The sequence below is a fragment of the Vicia villosa genome, linkage group LG1 (assembly GCF_029867415.1).
Source record: "Vicia villosa cultivar HV-30 ecotype Madison, WI linkage group LG1, Vvil1.0, whole genome shotgun sequence".
Lineage (NCBI taxonomy): Eukaryota > Viridiplantae > Streptophyta > Magnoliopsida > Fabales > Fabaceae > Vicia > Vicia villosa.
In genome coordinates, this window is record NC_081180.1 from 71,444,542 (window position 1) to 71,465,338 (window position 20,797).

Here is a 20,797-nt window from a genome sequence, read left to right on the forward strand (position 1 = left end):
GGACCGCACATCGTTCAAATAAGGCGGAGACTTGGCCGGATCCTTTTGTTTCAAGAATGGCGGAGTTTGAAGAAATGATGAGCCAAGAGCGCGAGCAAAATAGAGAGCGGTCGAAGAATGAGCCTATTTTGGACTTAGGATCCACCGATTGGTTCGGTGAATTTTAGTTTGTTCCGGATCGTTTTTTGTATGTATTGTTGTTTATCATGTAAAATCGGACCGATTCAATACATTTATAATATAATTATGTTTTATGACTTGCTTGTCTAATTTATGGTTAATGTCAATTCCATATGTTCAATTTAGACAACACACTAAGCAATCAACAAAATGCAAAATTTATGTCTGTTTCTGCATAATTCGGAAATGAACTTCCGAAATATGCTAGTCTGCCTCCTATTTTCGGAAGTTCATTTCCGAAATGTCCCCTGAGGCAGGATAAGGTTTGTTAGGCCATCAATGCTCCAATAAGTCTATAAATACACACTCTTCTTCATCCTCTCCACACCACAAAACACAAATGACACAAACCTACCCCCACCTAGCATTCGTCTACTTTGAAACCGGCTACCCGATGTCGTTCCAATTTCGCTTCTCGCGCGACACGCCGTTTGCGGAGTTGATACCGTCGCTCAACATGCTTTTGCACTATCCCGAGAATCGAAAGGTTGTCAAGCTCGAGTACCGCTCGCCATCGCTTAACGACGAGGGAGGCATTAAGTTCACACCTTTTGAGATCAAGAACGACGAAGATTTGGCGGTTTTGTGGACAACGTTCGACCGATTTTCTTCGAAAGGCCCGATCGAGTTGGACGCGAAACTTCAAAGATCGGCGGACGATGTTATCAAAATGTTGACTCATCCCCACCTACCTGTGATCAACAATATGTAACTTTAATTATATGTAATATTATCGTTGTAATCTTCACCCGATTAAATAAAGCGAATTGTTGTTGTTTTTCATTTTCTTCTGTCCAGACATATTTTCGGAAGTTCATTTCCGAATTCCCCAAGGGGGTGCGTTCGGAGATGAACTTCCGAAACACCACATTTTCTGAAAAAGTAACTTTATTTCGGAGATGCATCTCCGAAATCAATATTTTATATTAAAAAAAACACGTTTTCGGAGATGCATTTCCGAAAACACCTTTTTTAAGAAAAAAAGTACAGTTTCGGAAATGAACTTCCGAAACAAAGGGTATTGTGGTAAATTCACCAGGGGTGGGCAAGAAGGTTGGGAGGTGGGTGAAGAAATTTTCTAAAAGATTCAATCAACTTGCAAAGTTGAAATGATTAATATTCACTCACCAATTTGATGATGAATATTGTAAATATTAAAGTGTAAATAACAATATTAATTTATCAACAAAATAAATGCTAATGAAAAATTGAAGTTTAGTAATTAAATTTTCTTTTTTTGGTTTATATATCACCACCGATTTAGTCCGGCTCGGGAGTCAGTTCTGACATCAAGTGGTTCCAGCCCACAACCATGGTTCTCCCTACCAAGTCCAGCGTCAATCACCACTGGACCAACTAACGATTGGTAGTTTAGTAATTAAATTTAATTTGTAAACAATGATAGGGTAAATTTTCTTTACATTTATGAATTCAATTTATTTTACTACACGACACTTCTATATTGAACCTAAAACTAAAACTAAAATTTGTATAATTAGTAGATAGACAAATAAATAGATAAAGATTATATAGATTCTTATTCTGAGTGGAGTACCCACACAGGGTATGATCACATAGAGTTCTTCAATATAATTATATTTTTTACAATTTTAATCGAAACCAGAGGACATGATCACATAGAGTTCTTCAATATGATTATATTTTTTACAGTTTTAATCTAAACCAGTTGTATGATCATTCATAAGAGGAGACATGGATAAGTTTCCTGTAAAAATAAAGATCAATTGTTGAAGTTGTGGCCTTGTCAAACAATTTTCAACTGAAGGTTTGGATATCCAACTCGAGCTTTGTTTCGTTCAAAAAGATCTTGAAGTGCTTCAACAAACTGAGCATGCACTTTAGCAACCTGAAACAATGTCAGTAACATAATAGAGATGACAGAAACAGAAAGTAGTAATCTGTTGATCAAATTTGCTAACACTATTTAACACTATGTAAGATAAAAGGCGTATGATAGTCGGGAATAGATATACCTCCTCGGGCGTTGGTTTTGGATTTTTCTCGAGCTCAATTGGTCTGCCCACCACCACATACATGGGATGTTTGAATGGTATTGGAGATCTAATGAGGAGAAGAGATAATCTGCGTTAAAATGTAGTTCTATGGATATGGAACACTAACTTGTGTGCCAATCAACTAACTACTACTATTCTCAATTCAATAAATTCAAACAACAAACTACAAATTCACTCTACTAGGTATGCATTTTGCAAAAAATAGAAGTAAAAGGATATCAGATCACACGCAGGATGCAAGTTGACATATAAAAGTAAACATGTACCCAAAAATTCCCCAGAAATATATCGGGGTGAATTTGATAGCCCTCGCGAAGTTCAGAATTAGCTTCCCGCCTGGTTTCCACCACTTATAAATATTTGACTATAGCGAGATTGCATCAAAAGATGAATGTTAATTTGAATGAACAAAGATAAGGAAAAAACAATATTAGCAACATTAACAGATAAAGGAAAGTGACATTCTGCAAGAGGTCCATATGAATAAAAGAGATATAGGAAGTTAATATATAAATAGAGAAAGACCTGTCCAAAGCAGAAAACTGGAACCAGAGGTTTCCCCGTCTCCATCGCTATGCGGACAAATCCTCTTCTTGCCTTGAGAAAGGCAATCTAAAAAGCAAATGATTCTTATTAGTTAATATTGTTAATCTATATATGAATATAAATCAATGAGCAAGGCTATTCTTTTTTCAGTTATAACCGGCTTGGCCTTCTTTTCTCTGTTTCGCTTATTAGTCTCATTTTAGAATCCAGGAGCAAGGCTATTAAACTTCAGAGAATCTAAACATTGAAATAAGAATTGAATTCTGAGAGAATATTAAGTCACTTGAAGAAATTACAACCAATGAAACACTGGCATAGACACGACGCAAAGAATGAAGCATAGACAACGCTGATAATATAAGAAAATGGAAGTGATTGAATGTAACTATGTGTGTCAAGTGCAATCCAAGGTATCGGTGCTACATAGGTTACAACATGGGGCTTAAGAAAGGGAGTGAAAAAAAGAATGTACCTCACTATCTTGCTGCATGAAAAATGTTTCTTGAACTCCACCTGGTACTAAGATGCAACTATAGCCTGCTTCGAGCAAAGAGGTAAAATTTTTCCTTGATGCTGCTGTCAGACCCAACCATGTCCATATGTGTCTCAAAAATGGTGTGTAAAATATCTATTTATAACAAATGTGAAGTAAAACATTTAGAATTTCATCCTTAATAATTTTCATTAAGATTCAAAACCTCAAGTAAAGCCTTACTGCACTGCTCGCAAGAACTTTTATTTTCGGAAGAGGCATAAAACCTGTGCTGTCGGCTAGTGCAACAACTCCAATTGGCAAAACTGAATGTGGTTCATAACCAAATACTGCATCAATAGCATACTGTTAATATCAATGAGCTTCCAACAAAAAATTACAAAATAAACAGGCATTGATAAGCTTCCAGATACTGCACTGAGCCACAGAAACTGTTCAATTCAGTTCTGCCTAATTGCAAAAATTTTGGTTCAAACTAAGTGAACTATTTTCTGGTTGGCTTCGATTCTATTTAGTTTTTTTTCCCCACTGAATTGAATTATTATTACAATTTACAAATAGTTAGTTGATTAGAAAAACAAACCATAAGCACGATTTGGATGGAAAGCCTTTATATCCTCTACATGAAGCGTGACTGGAAAGTAACTACAAGCATGCTTACAAATATACCTGAAATATAATATAGCCATAAAAAATATATACTCAACTTTTGCATTATAAAAGAGGAACAAGGAAAAAAAACACAAGGAACAAAACCGAAAAAAATTACCTTGCTAATTTTCGACCATACACGCTCTTTTCATCAATAGGAATCACCATTAACACGAAAAGCAAACCAAACACCCTGCATTAAAAACAAAAATTCACAAAAAACTCAATTAACACATCACCAATAAATGCTTCTTTGAGTTGGTGGCAACTACTCCTACATAGCACCGACACTTCTGAAAAAACGTGTATCTGTTGCGTCAGTGTCGTTGTAATTACGTTTAATTTATTATTTTTTCAAATTATTACCAATATCAATATCGACGTGTAAGTATCACTGTCGGTGTCATGTTTCTCGTGTCATGCTTCATAGCTAGAGAGATTATGTACATGTCTTAAGCTAATTCTATAAAATCTTCAAACAGTATCAAAAGGAATAGAAAAGCTTACAAGAGTGCTTTGGAGAAAGGAAGGAAGAAGAGTGCGAATAGAACCACTGCTCCAATAAAATGAATAGTTCCAAGCCATAATGACAAAGCCAGAATTGTGTTCAAACTGTTGGATGAAGAATCAGAGAATTTATCACTCCCGAAGAACACTTTCTCCTCCACTTTGCCGGAGCTTCGTCGGTGATCCTCCGGTGCCGTTTCCATGTTCCCGCGCTCGGCGACGACGAAGGAACCAAGGAGAATTAAGTCAATTTGATGAAAATGGTAGGGGTAAATAAGTCAATGGAATTGTCTCGGAGTTTCCTAATAATTTTCTAGCATAGAATACAATTTGGAAGCTTAAAAAGGAAGTATCGTTGATCTGTCTCAGCTACAAGCTGTCGAGTTAATGATTATACCAATAAATAATTACTCCATGCGTTATGCGTTAGTTGTAAAAAACGTGTATTGTTTTTATATAATTTTAAATATAACATATGATAAGCTTGTATTGATAGGTTCATCTAACATGTGTCACATCAGATAATTACATTTGAGTTTTATAAAGATGACTTAGGTTAAATTTTAATTATATATATATATATATATATATATATATATATATATATATATATATATATATATATATATATATATATATATATATATATATATATATATATATTGAGAAATGATAAGTTATACGAAAATGTGAGAATTAATCTGAATCATTGGATTTTAAAATAAATGGTAGAGATTATGTGTGAATCTTTTTTTCGTCTCTCCTACCTCATTTATTTTTAATAATGAAGGAGAGATAAAAAAAAGATTCACAATAATCTTCACCGTCCCTAAGACTTTAGGATCTTCCTAATACACCCCCTCACGCCCAACACTCCTTTTGGGTTTGGTGCATGGATATTAACGGTGGGCAGCCCATGGTCCGATCGGTAGGCTCTGATACCATATTAGAGTTTGACCTAACTCATCCTTATAAAACCGATTGGTAAGGTGAGGAGTGTCCCTCTATATATACTCTTTCAATGCTCTATCTCTAATTAATGTGGGACTTTAGGATCTTCCTAATATATATATATATATATATATATATATATATATATATATATATATATATATACACCAAGCTAACAAAAAGTGTTCGATGCAAGAGGGTGTATTGAAAAAATCAAGTATCACACATCGGTAATTCAGTCTGTCCACTATTTATATTCATGTACCAAGCTCAATAGTACGGGTGTGAAGGCGTGTATTGGAAAAAACTCAATTTTCATATTGGTTAAAGAGAGAGTCCGCAAAAGGTTTATACACAGTGACACTAAACTTAATCCTACAAAATCGATTTGTATTATAAAAATATGTCTATGTCATATATTATCTAATGCGAGACTTTTAACACACTTTCTCACGCTCAGGACTTGAGATCTGAGCGTGAAACCTGATAGCAGAAATATGATAGCAAATGAACTATTAGACCTTAAACCAAAATCCAATATCATGTGAAAAGTGAAATTAAACCTAACTCAATTCTACAAAAATAACTTATATGGTAAAGATTGGTCTTATTTATAAACACATATTGATGTCATATATTATCCAATGTAACACTTTTAATCATAATATATATATATATATATATATATATATATATATATATATATATATATATATATATATATATATATATATATATATATATATATATATATATATATATATATATATATATATATATATATATATAATTGTTAAATACAACTAAATATATAATAATGAGTTAAATACAACTAAATATATAATAATGATCATTGATTATTGAACATACTATCAACCAATTTGGTAAAATATGGAACAACCAATACCATTTTCTGTAAATGACATCTATCAAACTAGATTTAACTTATTTTTATGAAACCAACTAATGTATCTTTGATTAGATGATGGGTGAGTATATCAGTACATTATTGTTCGGGGATGAATTGTATACCAAAAACTATTTTTATAAGGTTGTTCCGAAAATGAAATGTAAGATTTTTAGTTAGATTAATTACATACATAGTAGTATGTACTATGTAGTAAGACATGGTACCCATACTTAGCTTTCATAGATGTCATCGTTGAATTGTCTATTTGATGTTTAGTGCACAGTGCTTGTAAATAAAAAATTAGTATAGAAACGTATTCAACTTCTTTTATTTTGGGATAAAACAATGGAAGTTTGTCTTTTGCCTGACTATAAAATTGTAATTATGGTCAAGACAAGGAAGTGACATCATCTCACCGCCTAACGGATAATATAATTTAAAAGTATTATTAATTTAAAATATTTATAGCACACCTATAAATTGAGATTTTTTTTTTTCAATATGTTAGTGTCACGTGGAATAAGTTTACTTTTATTTTTTTTGTATGGAAAGTTAAAGTAGTTTCGTTGTACGAGATCGCTTTACATTTCGCAGTGCTTACACCTCTCCTCTATTAAAGTTTTGTTCAAAAATCTCGATCGAAAACTTGTATAGAGAAGGATTTTTCGCTTAAGTTTTTTAAAAAAATTTCACAAATAACTAACATTTCAAAAATATTACGCAGATGACCAAAATCTAAAAAAATAAACACATTGTCGCCAGACTCATTAGCGACAACATTATAATTTAGGTTAATTCGCCAAGTCCATTGACGACTCTATTAAAATTGGGCCAAATCGCCAGGCTCAGTGACAACAACGTTCATTTTTTTTTCCTATTATTTACTTTAACTTAAACTATTTTGACCATTACTTTTATTAACTTAACTTATTTTACATTATTAAATTTTTTGCTTAGAAAAATAATACTAATAAAAAAAACTATCATTTTATATTAATAAAAAAAATTACAATTATATTAATCATAATAGAGTATACAATTAAATTTTTGACGGACCTAGTGCGGTTGATCTTGGTACGACCCGCACGACGGAGGTTTAATAACTCGTCTAAATAGCTCACGAGTTGGCATTGCTCCTTTAGATATAGATATAGAAACAATATAAACATAATAGTATAATAAATAAAGTAATAAACAAAATAAACAATAGAGTAAGTAATATAAGTAAACGGTATAAACAATAGAGTATGAAATACCGTAATAAAAAATAATTGAATAAAGTAAACAATATAAACGATATAAACAATATAAACAATATAAACTTACGTATGTTGCAATGTTAGCAATAGTTCCCCAGTGTTCTTGACCCTTAGTAAGAAGAGACATGTTTGAAATGTTGAAAAGAAGATAATGTGGATTTGCTCTGCAATTCTCTGATGAAATGTGTTTGGTGATGATGAAAATGAAGATGAGTTACAGATTATTTATAACTGTTTTGAAATGTTAAAAACGTATAAAATAATATTACAAGACAAGTGCATGTTGTGTTGGTCTTCTACATGTGAAGGAAGTTGCCACTCTAGGTGGCGACAATGTACAAAATTAGAGTGTGTTCGCCACTCTAGCTGGCGACTTGCTGTCTGCATGGGAAACATGCATAAGCCAGATTGCATGCATGCAAAAGAGAGGTCTAGTGTGGAAGAGATTCGCATAGGCTTGCAGCATGCATGGTTTGTCTTGTCCAAATTGATTCTTGCATGTATTTTCTTGTCCATTAAGTGTCTTGCATGCATTATATATTTATACACAACTTCTCTCACAAATATTAACACATCATCATACACAAAGCTTAACACATATTCACATCTTCATCCATTCAAAAATATGGCATCCACACCACAATACAAAGTTCGAGCTCACATAAATGGTGAGACCTACGAATGCAACGCAACCGGTTTTCTATTTAGAAACACTAATTCTACACGTTTCTCTCTAAATAGAATAGTCGATTTCTCGTATTTAAAAAAGAAAATAGAGTCCAAAATTACACAACCAGTCTCCCAATTTTTTTACCAACAACCACATTTTCTTGATAACAACTCAGTCAAGTTTTATCAGTCAGAGATACAAAATGACATAGAGATTCAAAACATGTTTCGTAACCATAAGTATTATGGTTATGATTACATGGAGTTGTACATAGTTTTGGAACAAATTGCACCGTCTCAAAATATTCAGTCACAGGTTATTGATCTCGTTGTTGACGATGAATAAGATGCCGAACATGTCGTCGAAGAAGAAACTAACGTAGAAGACGTCGTTGATGACTTGGTGAACCGTGATTCCGAAGATGAAGAACAAGTTCCAATACCTGATGCGCATGCGTACTCACCTCCGACGCATTTCACAACCCTCAACTTGGGTGAGGATGAGCCATCGTCGGATATGTTCTACAATCCGTATATGAGGTCCGACGAGGAGTTGAAAAAGGGTGACAAATTCCGTTGAAAGGAAGATTGTATGCTAGCAATAAAAAACTGGAACTTAGCAATCCGTGTTGATTTCAGTGTTGATCGCTCGAATCCAGAAAGGTGCGTCATTTTATGCAGAAACCCAGAGTGTGGGTACAGGCTTATGGATTCATTTAAAAAGAAAGTTAATGCTTGGATGATAGGTTCCATTTCTCAAGCCCACATTTGCGTTAACACCAATATGGTGCAAGTTCATCAGAAACTAAGTCATGACATGATATGCCATACCATATTACCTCTCGTAGATGCTGACCCATCACTGAAGGTCAAGACAATTATCTACCATTGTGTTTCTGTGTTCAAATATAGACCGTCGTACAGAAAGGCTTGGTTAGCGAAAATCAAGGCAATTGAAATGGTCTACGGCAACTGGGAAGAATCCTACAAACAACTTCCGCGCTACTTGGCTGCACTTCAATTATATTCATCTGGGACAGTTACTATATTGGAGACATTTCCGGCACAATCCCCAGACGGAACTTGTCTCGAAGGTAATGAAATATTTCATAGACTTTTTTGGGCGCTTCGACCCTACATCATCGGATTTGGTTTTTGCATGCCGATTATTCAAATTGATGAAACTTGGTTGTATGGGAAATAAAAAGGAATGTTATTGATGGCAGTCGTACAAGATGGAAACAATAATATTTTCCCAATAGCCTTTACTCTGGTAGAAGGAGAAACAGGTGCTGCTTGGAGTTTCTTTCTCAAGAATCTCCGAACTAAATTTGCTCTACAACCTAGTCTATGTTTGATTTCAGACACGCACGCTTCTAACAATCCGACAAATGGTTGACACGACCCCCATCTAAGCATGTCTACTGCATTAGACATATTGCACAAAATTTTATGTGAGAGATCAAAGATAAAAATTTGAAGAACAATTTGGTGAACGCGGGGTATGCCTTAAACCAACCTGGAGATCAAATTTCGGACATCTAATTATACCGCTTAATTCAGCTATTTTGGTCAAACAGGACTATTTTAAATTACATTTTATTCTATAATTGCTACTGTTTTCAATTATATATATCATCTCATAATTACCATTGCATCATACCATTTTATCATATTTGTACCTTTAGTAAAAGTATAGAAATAGGAAATAAAACAGTGTAATATATTGGAACAGCAAAGCCACCAAACAAACAACACACAATGAAAATAAAAATCAAAATAACAAGATACAATGGAAATAGTGTGAAACGAAACACACTTGACTTAAGGGGTGTTTCAATTCCATTATATATATAGTATCCTTAACATGTGCCCTTAGGGCACATGTTAGCATGACCCTATATATATATATATATATATATATATATATATATATATATATATGCTCAGCTAATATGAAACAATGAGACGCAAGACACATGTATATGAACAAGTATCAGCATTTAATGAAATTATATGAGACAAAACAAAACTTCCGCCCGTCACTTGGTTACCTGTCGGACGTCAATGGCACTGATGTCGACCGTTTCAAGCACAAGCGCGGGTCGTCCCAGGGAGCTACGACGGTCGTCCCAAGCATTTATTTAATTCCAAAAACCATTATTAATGAACGACAACATCAATATTAGAAAACCAATTGCAATTTCAAGCACTGACAAAAAACAAATTCAACACAACACAATAACCAATATATACCCTAAACCCACATATAATCTATCATATTCTCATTTAGGTAGTAAGAATCCCCCTTACTTGGATTGAGTGCAGCTCTAAGGAGAATCAATGGAAGATTGGGGGAAAATGGCACTTGAGAGCAACACGTTGGATCTTCTTCTTCCCCTCTTCACAACCCTAGCCTTGCTTTCTTTTTCTCTTTATCGGGTAACCACAAGCTTCCTCTACTTTTATTTCAAAAGTGATACTACATAGTTAGTAAATCACACAAATGGGCCTAATGACATTATACACATTAATACATAGTAACACCACTATTTAGGCCCATATTCATTTCTACACTTAATGTAAAAATAATATTTCCACTTAAACTCCATTAAAATAAATTCCGATTATTTTAATATACAGATTTAATAAAATAATTCCGACTTCGACGATAAAATCTCAATAAATAAATAATATTATTCTTAATATTATTCGTGCGACTATCCGACTAAAATCAGACTTTAACTTAATAAATCCAAATACGCCTCTTAAAATAATAACGACAATCCAAATTCGGCTGAATCCAATACTTAAATCCTTTAATAATTTAATTAACCAATTTAATTAAATTCGGGTCGTTACATCGAACCTGGGCGAGCCTTTAATTCGAGTTGAACTCACGAACCTAAAAGATTTTATATCGGACTTATCTCCAACCTTAGTATGCTTTTACCATCAGGTTGAGCTTACAAACTAAATAGATGTTTTACACAGGATAACCACCAACCAAGTTGATATTTGAATACCGGGTTGGTTTCAAATCGATGAAAGCTTTTGAATGGGATAAGCCTTCGAACCGAACCAGTGACTAGGTGCCTAAATCCCTAAACCAAAGCTTTTAACGGGTTTAGCTTCAAACCCAAATAAATAATTCCTAGATGGATTAATTATTCAACCAAGATAAAAATACACGTTTCTTGATGAATTTATAATACTTCCCTTCTAGAACTACACAAGTGTTTCGCTTTCAAAATAACTTTCCAAAAAGCATTACATCTAAGACTACAACAAATAGCGTTTTTTATAACGAATCTTTCACCATGCACGATAAAAACCCGCTGGTACATGTAACCGGAGTGCCTTTTTTATTTAAATAATAATAATAATAAATTAGTTAACTCGAATTTAAATAAAACCGACATAAATATATGCTCAGGATTTGAGGTTCGATTACATGCTCCTTTTATTTTATGTTTTATATGGAACCAAAAAGTGCATTTATTTCCTTAGATTTTACGACGGATATGTTACCTCGATTTTCTGTAAAACCGAGATAAAAACTCACTATTTATTATTTTTTTAACCAAAAAGGCACCTTTATTTTTTGTAGATTTTACGGGATGGTTTGTTACCTCGGTTTTATAGATTACCCGAGATAAATACTCTTTATCTTTTTAATTCCTTAAGTGCCTATCAAAATCAATTTTCAAGCCATAACAAAAGAACACTAATTCTCCAGCCAACGAAAGAACACTTCTTCTCCAAGGAGTCATAACGAACGAAAAAACTCTTTCACTGGTATGTTATTATTGTTCTTGTTGTTGCAGTTGTTCTCCATTATTGTTGTTCTTGTTGTTCTCCATTACTGTTTTTCTTGTTGTTGCTGTTGTTCTCCATTATTGTTGTTCTTGTTGCTGCCATTGTTCTCCATTACTTTTGCATGTTGTTGTTGAGAAGTATTACTTTGAGTTGTTTTAGGTTAGGGTTTTGGTGTTTTGGATGGTTAACGTACAAACTGCCTCAAGAATCAATGAATATGGGAAAGACTTGGACCTCTCCAAGATAGTTTACTGTAAGTTATAATTTTTATGTATGAAGCATTTCCTTTATTTTTGTTTTGGTTTTATTCAAATTTAGTATAAGATGAAAGCTGATAGATTAGTGTGTATGCGAAAGGATTTTTTGAATTCCTTAAAGCCATAAAATGAAAGCCCTAAATTAATTGTAACATTAAGCTGGCACATAAGAAACCATAAAATAAAACTTTCATTAAGTAAAATTATAAAAAGGTCATTTTTTATTAATCATATCTAAATACTCTGGCAGACAGAAACTTTGACCAAGTATAATCTACTTCATCATCATCAGAATCGATAATCACTTACCTTTTCACCTTTCTTCTTCTTGATCTCCTCTTTATGAGAGCTCTCATGGGTCTCAAAGGTTCGGTAGCATGGCCTCTTTCAACAACTTGTACCTCTACATCCACATCAACTCCTGTTCTCTCAGCATTGGATGAAGTACTCAGTTTCTGTTTTGTTTCTTTCATGACTTGGACCTCTTCTTTGATTTCTTTGGATAAAGTTTCAACAGTAGTACTCATTTTGATTCTTCTTCTTCTTGAATTTCTTTGGATGAATTTCTTTCGCTTTTATATTAATTCTTCTGATTCTTCCTCTTCTCTGATATTTGAAAGTCTAAAAGCCAAAAGATTTCACGCATTTCAAGTTTCCTTCTAATTATTGCTTCTTTAATTCTCCATGTTATCTTACATTGGAAGTTGGAAAGATCTTCTGGTAGACTAGCTACCTTGAGGTGTTGAATAATTACATCTCTATGTCTTTTCAAATTTATTTTTCCCTTCTTTGATATTCCTTCCACTCCTTCTTACGCATAAATTCATGTTATTCTTTTTCTTATTAGTTTTATTCTTGTTATTCTTAATTATTGGTGTTCGTGTTGTTGTGGTTCTCCATCCAGTTCTGAAAATAATAAAAATGATGATGCTGGGAATCAAACTCACGTGCATTTAACTTTACCTCTTGGAGTTTTAATAACTGAGGTGATAAGGGTTGGCTTTTCATGACGACCTACGTTACCTCGCTTCTGTAACCGACATCAAACGTATTTCACGTCCGACATTAGATGTGTTATTTGTAGTAAATTTCTAAGTGAGAGAAAGTGAGAAAATATTTTTAGAGAGATAGTAAGGAGTGAGGTATGAGAACTCGCGTTTTTGGATGTGAAAATATGTGGGAAGAGACCTCTATTTATTGGCTAGAAGTTGACACAAAAAAGAAAAAAATTTGGGGCCACAATTTATGAGCCAATCAATTGGAATATGTACCAATCGATTGGTTGACCTAAAAATAATCGATTAGAGGGTTTTAAAAGGAATGAAAAGATATTTAATGTTACCATTCATTAAGATGATGTCCTAAACATTTAGGGCGCTTTTTGCCCTAATCCAATCCATTGGGCAAAAACAAAAAATTGCCCAGAATTTTTCTGAGGGCTCCCTAGTCATCTAACACGAGTTCAAGACATTTTTAGAAATATTTTCTTAAGAAAAATGATTTATAAAACTCATTTTAGTGTGTGTGTGTGTGTGTGTGTGTGTGAGGTTAGCCGTAAATTTTACGAGAAAGCCCTTATGCTTTCACAATACTTATCACTCAGACACGTTAGGACGAGCTTTCACGCACTTTAAGACTTGTTAGATAATTAAATATTGTAGACAACTTCTTGAACTTTACTTTGAGATGAGGCTTGAGTTATATTCCATTTAGGTGCCATCATCAAAGAATCAAAACTCATCAACTCTTTTTCATTTGGTTTCATCTTTAACTTCATTATACTTGACTTTATTTGTTATCATTAAAAGCATGTTCATATTTACATGGTTCCACATTCTCCTGTTAGAACAAGATTTGTTCTGATCAATTATCTTAGTTTTGATGATAACAATAATATGAATTTTGCTTAAGATAATATGGTACTCTAATCCAATGTAATTTCCTTTTCAGGAAATATATAAAGAGTATGCATAATTCAGCGCTCAGAAGCTTTGTCTCAAGGGTTCAGCATGCAACATCAGAACATGGTCTGGCAAGACATCAGAAGATGGTCGAAGCAGAATCAGAACATGGGTCTATGGAAGCATCAGAAGAACAAGAGAACAGAAGCACTGAAGTTCTGATGGTATCACGCTCAGAAGCACTTCAAGGTCAGAAGATCAGAAGATGCTTTGCACCAAGCTGTTTGACTCTGATGATATTCAAACGTTGTATTCACAAACATCAGATCAGAAGGAAGTACAAGTGGCAAGCTACGCTGACTGACAAAAGGAACGTTAAAAGCTATTCTAGGCTACGTCAGTAGACACAGCGTGAACAAGGCTCGAGGTAGTTGACAAAAGCGTATAACATTAAATGCGATGCTGTACGGAACACGCAAAGCATTAAATGAACTCAACGGTCATCTTCTCCAACGCCTATAAATATGAAGTTCTGATGAGAAGCAAGGTTAACGATTCTGCACCAAAACAACTCATATTAACTTGCTGAAACGCTGTTCAAATCAAAGCTCAGAATCTTCATCTTCATCAAAGCTCACTACATTGTTGTTGTAATATATTAGTGAGATTAAGCTTAAACGTTAAGAGAAATATCACAGTGTGTGATTATCGCTTTTAAGAAGCAATTGTAATACTCTTAGAATTGATTACATTAAGTTGTAAGGAACTAGAGTGATCGTGTGGATCAGAATACTCTAGGAAGTCTTAGAGGTTATCTAAGCAGGTTGTAACTAGAGTGATCGTGTGGATCAGTATACTCTAGAAAAGTCTTAGAGGGTATCTAAGCAGTTGTTCCTGGAGTGATCAGTGTGTGATCAGAAGACTCTGGAAGACTTAGTTGCTGACTAAGTGGAGAACCATTGTAATCCGTGCGATTAGTGGATTAAATCCTCAGTTGAGGTAAATCATCTCTGCGGGGGTGGACTGGAGTAGTTTAGTTAACAACGAACCAGGATAAAAATAACTGTGCAATTTATTTTTATCTGTCAAGTTTTTAAAGCTACACTTATTCAAACCCCCCCTTTCTAAGTGTTTTTCTATCCTTCAATTGGCATCAGAGCGCCGGTTCTAAGGTGCAAGCACTTAACCGTGTTTAGAAAAGATTCAGGAAGAGAAAAACGCTTCAGTAAAAGATGGCTGGTGAATCTGAAAAATCTACACCTGCATCTACATCTGGCTCTGCTGAGCAATACAACGGTAACAATGGTTATACTAGACCGCCGGTATTTGATGGTGAAAACTTTGAATACTGGAAAGATAAACTGGAAAGTTACTTTCTTGGTCTAGATGGTGATCTATGGGATCTTCTGATGGATGGTTACAAACATCCAGTAAATGCCAGTGGCGTAAAGCTGACAAGGCAAGAAATGAATGATGATCAGAAGAAGCTTTTCAGGAATCATCATAAATGCAGAACTGTTTTGCTGAATGCTATCTCTCATGCTGAGTATGAGAAGATATCTAACAGGGAAACGGCCTATGACATATATGAGTCCTTGAAAATGACTCATGAAGGAAATGCCCAAGTCAAGGAGACTAAAGCTCTAGCTTTAATCCAGAAGTATGAAGCCTTCAAGATGGAGGATGATGAAGACATTGAAAAGATGTTTTCAAGATTTCAAACTCTTACTGCTGGATTGAGAGTTCTTGACAAGGGATACACCAAGGCTGATCATGTAAAGAAGATCATCAGAAGCTTACCCAGAAGATGGGGTCCTATGGTGACTGCATTCAAGATTGCAAAGAATCTGAATGAAGTTTCTCTGGAAGAGCTTATCAGTGCCTTGAGAAGTCATGAAATAGAGCTGGACGCAAATGAGCCTCAAAAGAAAGGTAAGTCTATTGCATTAAAATCCAATATCAAGAAATGCACTAACGCTTTTCAGGCTAGAGAAGAAGATCCTGAAGAATCAGAATATGAAGAAGAAGATGAACTGTCCTTGATCTCCAGAAGGCTAAATCAACTCTGGAAGACCAAGCAAAGGAAGTTCAGAGGCTTCAGAAGTTCAAAGAAATTTGAACGTGGAGAATCTTCTGATGACAGAAGATTTGACAAGAAGAAGGTCATGTGCTATGAATGCAATGAGCCTGGACACTTCAAGAATGAATGTCCAAAACTTCAGAATGAAAATCCCAAGAAGAAGTTTCATAAGAAGAAAGGTCTTATGGCAACCTGGGATGAGTCAGAAGATGATTCAGACTCTGAAGATGAGCAGGCTAACTGTGCGCTGATGGCGACAGAAGATGACGAATCAGAATCTACATCAGAATCAGATTCTGAAGAGGTATTTTCTGAACTTACTAGAGATGAGTTAGTTTCCGGTCTAACTGAACTTCTGGAATTCAAGTCTCAGATGAGTCTCAAATACAAAAAGCTGAAAAAGCTATTTGAATTTGAAACAAAGAAGCTTGAGTTGGAGAATTCTGAATTAAAAGAAAAACTTTTAAAATTATCCAATAATGTTGGATCTCCTTCTGATTCAGAAAAATCCACTCCTAGTCTAAACCATATTCTGAAAGAATATGATTTAAGTTTCAGGAAGTTCTTATCTAGAAGTATTGGCAGAAGTCAGCTAGCTTCTATGATATATGCTGTGTCTGGAAACAAAAGAGTCGGCATTGGTTTTGAGGGTGAAACCCCATACAAACTTGAACCTGTTGATGAAATGAAATTCACATACAAGCCATTGTATGATCAGTTCAAGTATGGCCACTCCCATGATATTAGGCACACTTCACATGCTCAAAGTTTTCACATAACACACACCAAAAAGCATGTGACACAACCTAGGAAATATCATGGAACTCACATTAAGAATTATCATGCTGTTCCTCCTATTGCTTACAATGTTAAACCCAAGTTCAATCAGAACTTGAGGAGAACTAACAAGAAAGGACCCAAGAAGATGTGGGTACCAAAGAAAAAGACTATTTCTTTTGCAGATTCTCTTGGCGACAAAGAAGATAAAAGTCAACATGTCATGTCATCTGGACTCAAGTTGGTCTCAACACTTGAAGGGAAGAAGGACTGTCTTCCAAGTTCTGGTACTCAAATCTGTTGAAGAAACTATGTTCGTAAGAGATCAGAAAATAAAGTTTATTAGTCTGGAAACCATCTGTTTTGTTTGTTTCCAAAGCAATGATGTTTCGTTCTTGTTTTTTTCTGAATGCTCTAAATGCTACAGAATATACAATATTGAAACATTGATTGTGGACTAATCAATAAATATCTGGTTTGATGATAAACTTGTTTCTGATGAAACAAAGCAGCTTAAGAATTTCTGCAGATACAGTTTTGTCTTATCAGAAGCTGCAAAACAAAGAAGTGAATCTCCAGAAGTTGGCAGTCTCAGAAGCAACAGATCAGAAGATCAAGTTGCTGCATCTCTAGAGAATCTGAGAATTTCTGAAGAACCAACTAACAGAAGATCACTTAGACTTGCATCAGCTTATCCAGAAGATGTGATTCTTGGGAAGAAAGATGATCCTATCAGAACCAGATCATTTCTTAAGAATGACTATCAGAAGCAGTGATCAGAATCAAAAGGCGTAAAGCCTATTCATATTTTACAGCTGTCATCCATTATCTGATGGTGAACACGTGTCTGTACAGTTAGTACAAAGCGTGCAGTTGAAAAGACGCCGACCTAGGTAACTGTATTAAATCATTTCATTTACCACGTTCTCTCTCCTTACGTCACTCATCATTTAATAAAATTGATTTCTTTTGATTCTGGAACTGTTCAGTTTATATCTCTTATTATTTTCTTTTTCAAATCCGTCTCTATATATTCTTTTCAAATCATCACATATTTTTTTTCGCTCCCTTGTCTCTCTCTCTCTCTTCTTGCATTCTCTCGTTTGAAAAGTTCTTAGCCGTTTTCTAAAAACCCTAATCGAAAACCCAGTTCGCTTTTCTTGTTCGTTTTTGTTCATTCTGCATCCATGGCTGCCTTCTCATCCCAAAATGCTGAGTCATCTGTTCCTCATCATCTCCAAGAAGAAACTTTGCAACTCACTCCTGTTGTTGCATGCTCCGTTCCTAAAGATGAATTGGAAGTTCTGTGTGAACTCATGGTTGACTTTGACAACATTGAAGAAAACCAATTTCACCTTAAAGAAGACATCATCTTTCAAGGATGGACCTCGTTGTTTGCTGAGTTCGTTGGTCCAGTTTATCCGGATCTTGTCAAGGAGTTCTGGGCACATGCTGTGGTTGCTCCAAAATCTATACTTTCTTTCGTCCATGGAAAGTTTGTTGTTATTACTGAAAACATCCTAAGAATGATGTTTGATCTGAAAAACCCTGAAGGGGTTTATGAGTTTGATCAAAGGGCAGATTTGGGAGATGTTCTATCCACTCTCTATCCAAATGTCAAGAAAACAAAACACGTCAAGGATTTGAGAGATGTCTACAGAATCTGGACAAAGATCCTTCTTGGGTGTTTCTACCATAGGAAAGCAACACATGCCTCGGATTTCATCAGTAATGATCAAAGGTATATTCTTTATTGCATTGCCACTCAGAAGAAGGTTGATGCGATTTACATTATCTTCAACCATATGTGGAAAGCAGTAAAGGATTCAAGAAACGCTTTCAGAAAAGAAAATGGTGGAACAATCATTCCTTTTGGTAGAATTATTACAAACCTTCTGGTGCATTCCAAGATTGTTGAGAGTCTGGAGTCTGAAGGTATTATCAAAGACCTTGCTGTCACCTCTGGAGCCTGTCTGAATGCTTTTTCTTTAAAGAAGATGAAAATAATTGACACTATCCTCAAAGTTCCTCAACCTCTAGCTGGAACAAGAATCAGAAGAAAACCAGTTCTAGCTGACTTTGAAACCTTCTTCAATAGTGAGGTACCTGAAGTCAGAACTAAGTATCTGAAGTCACAAAAAGAGGATAAGAGTCTTAAAGATCAAGACAAAGGTGCTCCTATTAAAGTGAATCGCAAGAAGGAAGAAAGGACCAAAAGAAAGTTTGATCATCCTGCTGCTACTACCAAGAAAGAAGTGGTCCCAAAAGAAGTCATTGCAAAGGTTGTTAAGGCTGTCTCTGCTGATTTTGAGAAGAAAAAGAAGGAAGCCGAGAAAAAGAAGAAGAAGTCAAATAACAATGCTGAGATTGTTGAAGTTGTTGAGAAGAAGAAAACCAGAAAAAGAAAGATGATTCTTCAAGAATCTGATGAAGAAAATGTCTCTCAAGAGGCTGAGAATCAACCAGAAGTTCTGGCATATGTCAGAAGGAAAGAAATCGCTAGCGGCAAAGCAAAGATTGTTGAAGAGCCGAAGAGTAAGAAGCAGAAGAAGACTGAGGATGTGACCAAAGCTTTTCTGAGAGGTTCCAAAGGTATATGCATTTCTGAACCTGATTCTGTTCCTGCTGTTCGTTCAGAAGTTGCACCAATAGAGGTTGTCCCTACACCTGAACCAGAAAAAGCCACATCAGAATCACCTGTCTTTGTCCATGTTCTTACACCTCCGTCTTCTCCTATAACCATTCCTTCCTCTCCACCTACCATAAATCCTGTTCTGGATATACCACCCCTTCAAACTCTCTTTCCATCTCAACCTTCTCTCAATGCCGCCCTTGAACATACTCCCTCCACCTCTCAAAACAATCTTTGTGATTCTCCTTTTCCAACCTCTGCATCACATGAGCAGCTGCTCCGTGATTGCAACTACACTCCCAAGCCTCGTCCTGAAGCTGAAGTGGTAGTGTTAGATTCTGATACTGAAGCAGAATCTTCTTATAGGTTGGATAGAGAACCTCATCCGTACTTCACTTCCAACCCTGCCTTTTCAAAAACCCAAATAAAATTCCGCCCTGTATATCCTATTGGTGTAGTTTTTGAAAACATAAAGAGGAATCTCAGAAGTACCTTTGATACTCTCAGAATTGCTGAAAGTTCTGGATTGAATGATGTTGCTATGCGGAACTTCTGGAGGATCTTTCACAGAGAATCAGATGCTCTGTTTTTAGAACTTCAGGAAGCCTGTGTAGCTACTGCCCCACGGCCTCGTGGAATTCTGAGGAATTATGAAGACTTCTGGTTTGCTAGTCTCAAAGGTAGACATCTGTTGGAAGAGAAGCCCTTCTTGGATGAGATGGAACAATTAAGACTCGCTGCTGCATTGGAAGCCAATCCTTGCAGGGAGATTGTGGTCTGGATACCTAAATATCCTGTTCTACTTGGGGACTTCAAGACTCTCTTTGACTATCTGAGGGAAAACCCTTCTGAGAAAGACCCAAGCTTGGTCATTCCAGAAGTTGTTGACCCACCAGAAGTTGAAGGTCCTTCTGCTCCCAGGAATCTAGCTGCCATTCTTCAGGCACTTGAGAATGGAGACTCGGAAATTCCTGCTGCAGAATATGGAGATGCTTCTATGCAAGAAGCAGATGCTAAAGATCATGTTGCTGAATCAGATCCTGTTGAGGAAATCCCTGCAAATGATCTATCCATGGAAGCTACAGATCAAGTTGCTATTCCTGTGGTTGAAAGCGGTGAAGCTTCTTCT

The 20,797-nt window shown here is 35.3% G+C and overlaps 1 protein-coding gene across 1 annotated transcript; it reads right to left on the bottom strand.

The window, feature by feature from the left end:
* Positions 1-1,695: 1,695 nt before the first annotated feature.
* Positions 1,696-4,843, bottom strand: LOC131641463 (diacylglycerol O-acyltransferase 2D-like). Its single transcript, XM_058911758.1, has 9 exons — positions 4,414-4,843; positions 4,025-4,099; positions 3,839-3,924; positions 3,478-3,584; positions 3,235-3,390; positions 2,742-2,828; positions 2,483-2,580; positions 2,175-2,262; positions 1,696-2,047 (listed from the first exon to the last, which is right to left on the bottom strand). The coding sequence occupies exons 1-9, from the start codon at positions 4,614-4,616 to the stop codon at positions 1,946-1,948; spliced, it is 1,002 nt and encodes a 333-aa protein (XP_058767741.1). The 5' UTR covers positions 4,617-4,843; the 3' UTR covers positions 1,696-1,945.
* Positions 4,844-20,797: the final 15,954 nt, after the last annotated feature.

Excerpts from the sequence above, each read along its gene's own strand:
- LOC131641463 (XM_058911758.1), bottom strand. The coding sequence starts at position 4,616 with ATGGAAACGGCACCGGAGGATCACCGACGAAGCTCCGGCAAAGTGGAG. Across the intron at positions 3,925-4,024 it reads TATGGTCGAAAATTAGCAAG|GTATATTTGTAAGCATGCTT; the intron begins GTAATTTTTTTC and ends ATTATATTTCAG. Across the intron at positions 3,391-3,477 it reads AAGTTCTTGCGAGCAGTGCA|ATATTTTACACACCATTTTT; the intron begins GTAAGGCTTTAC and ends TGTTATAAATAG.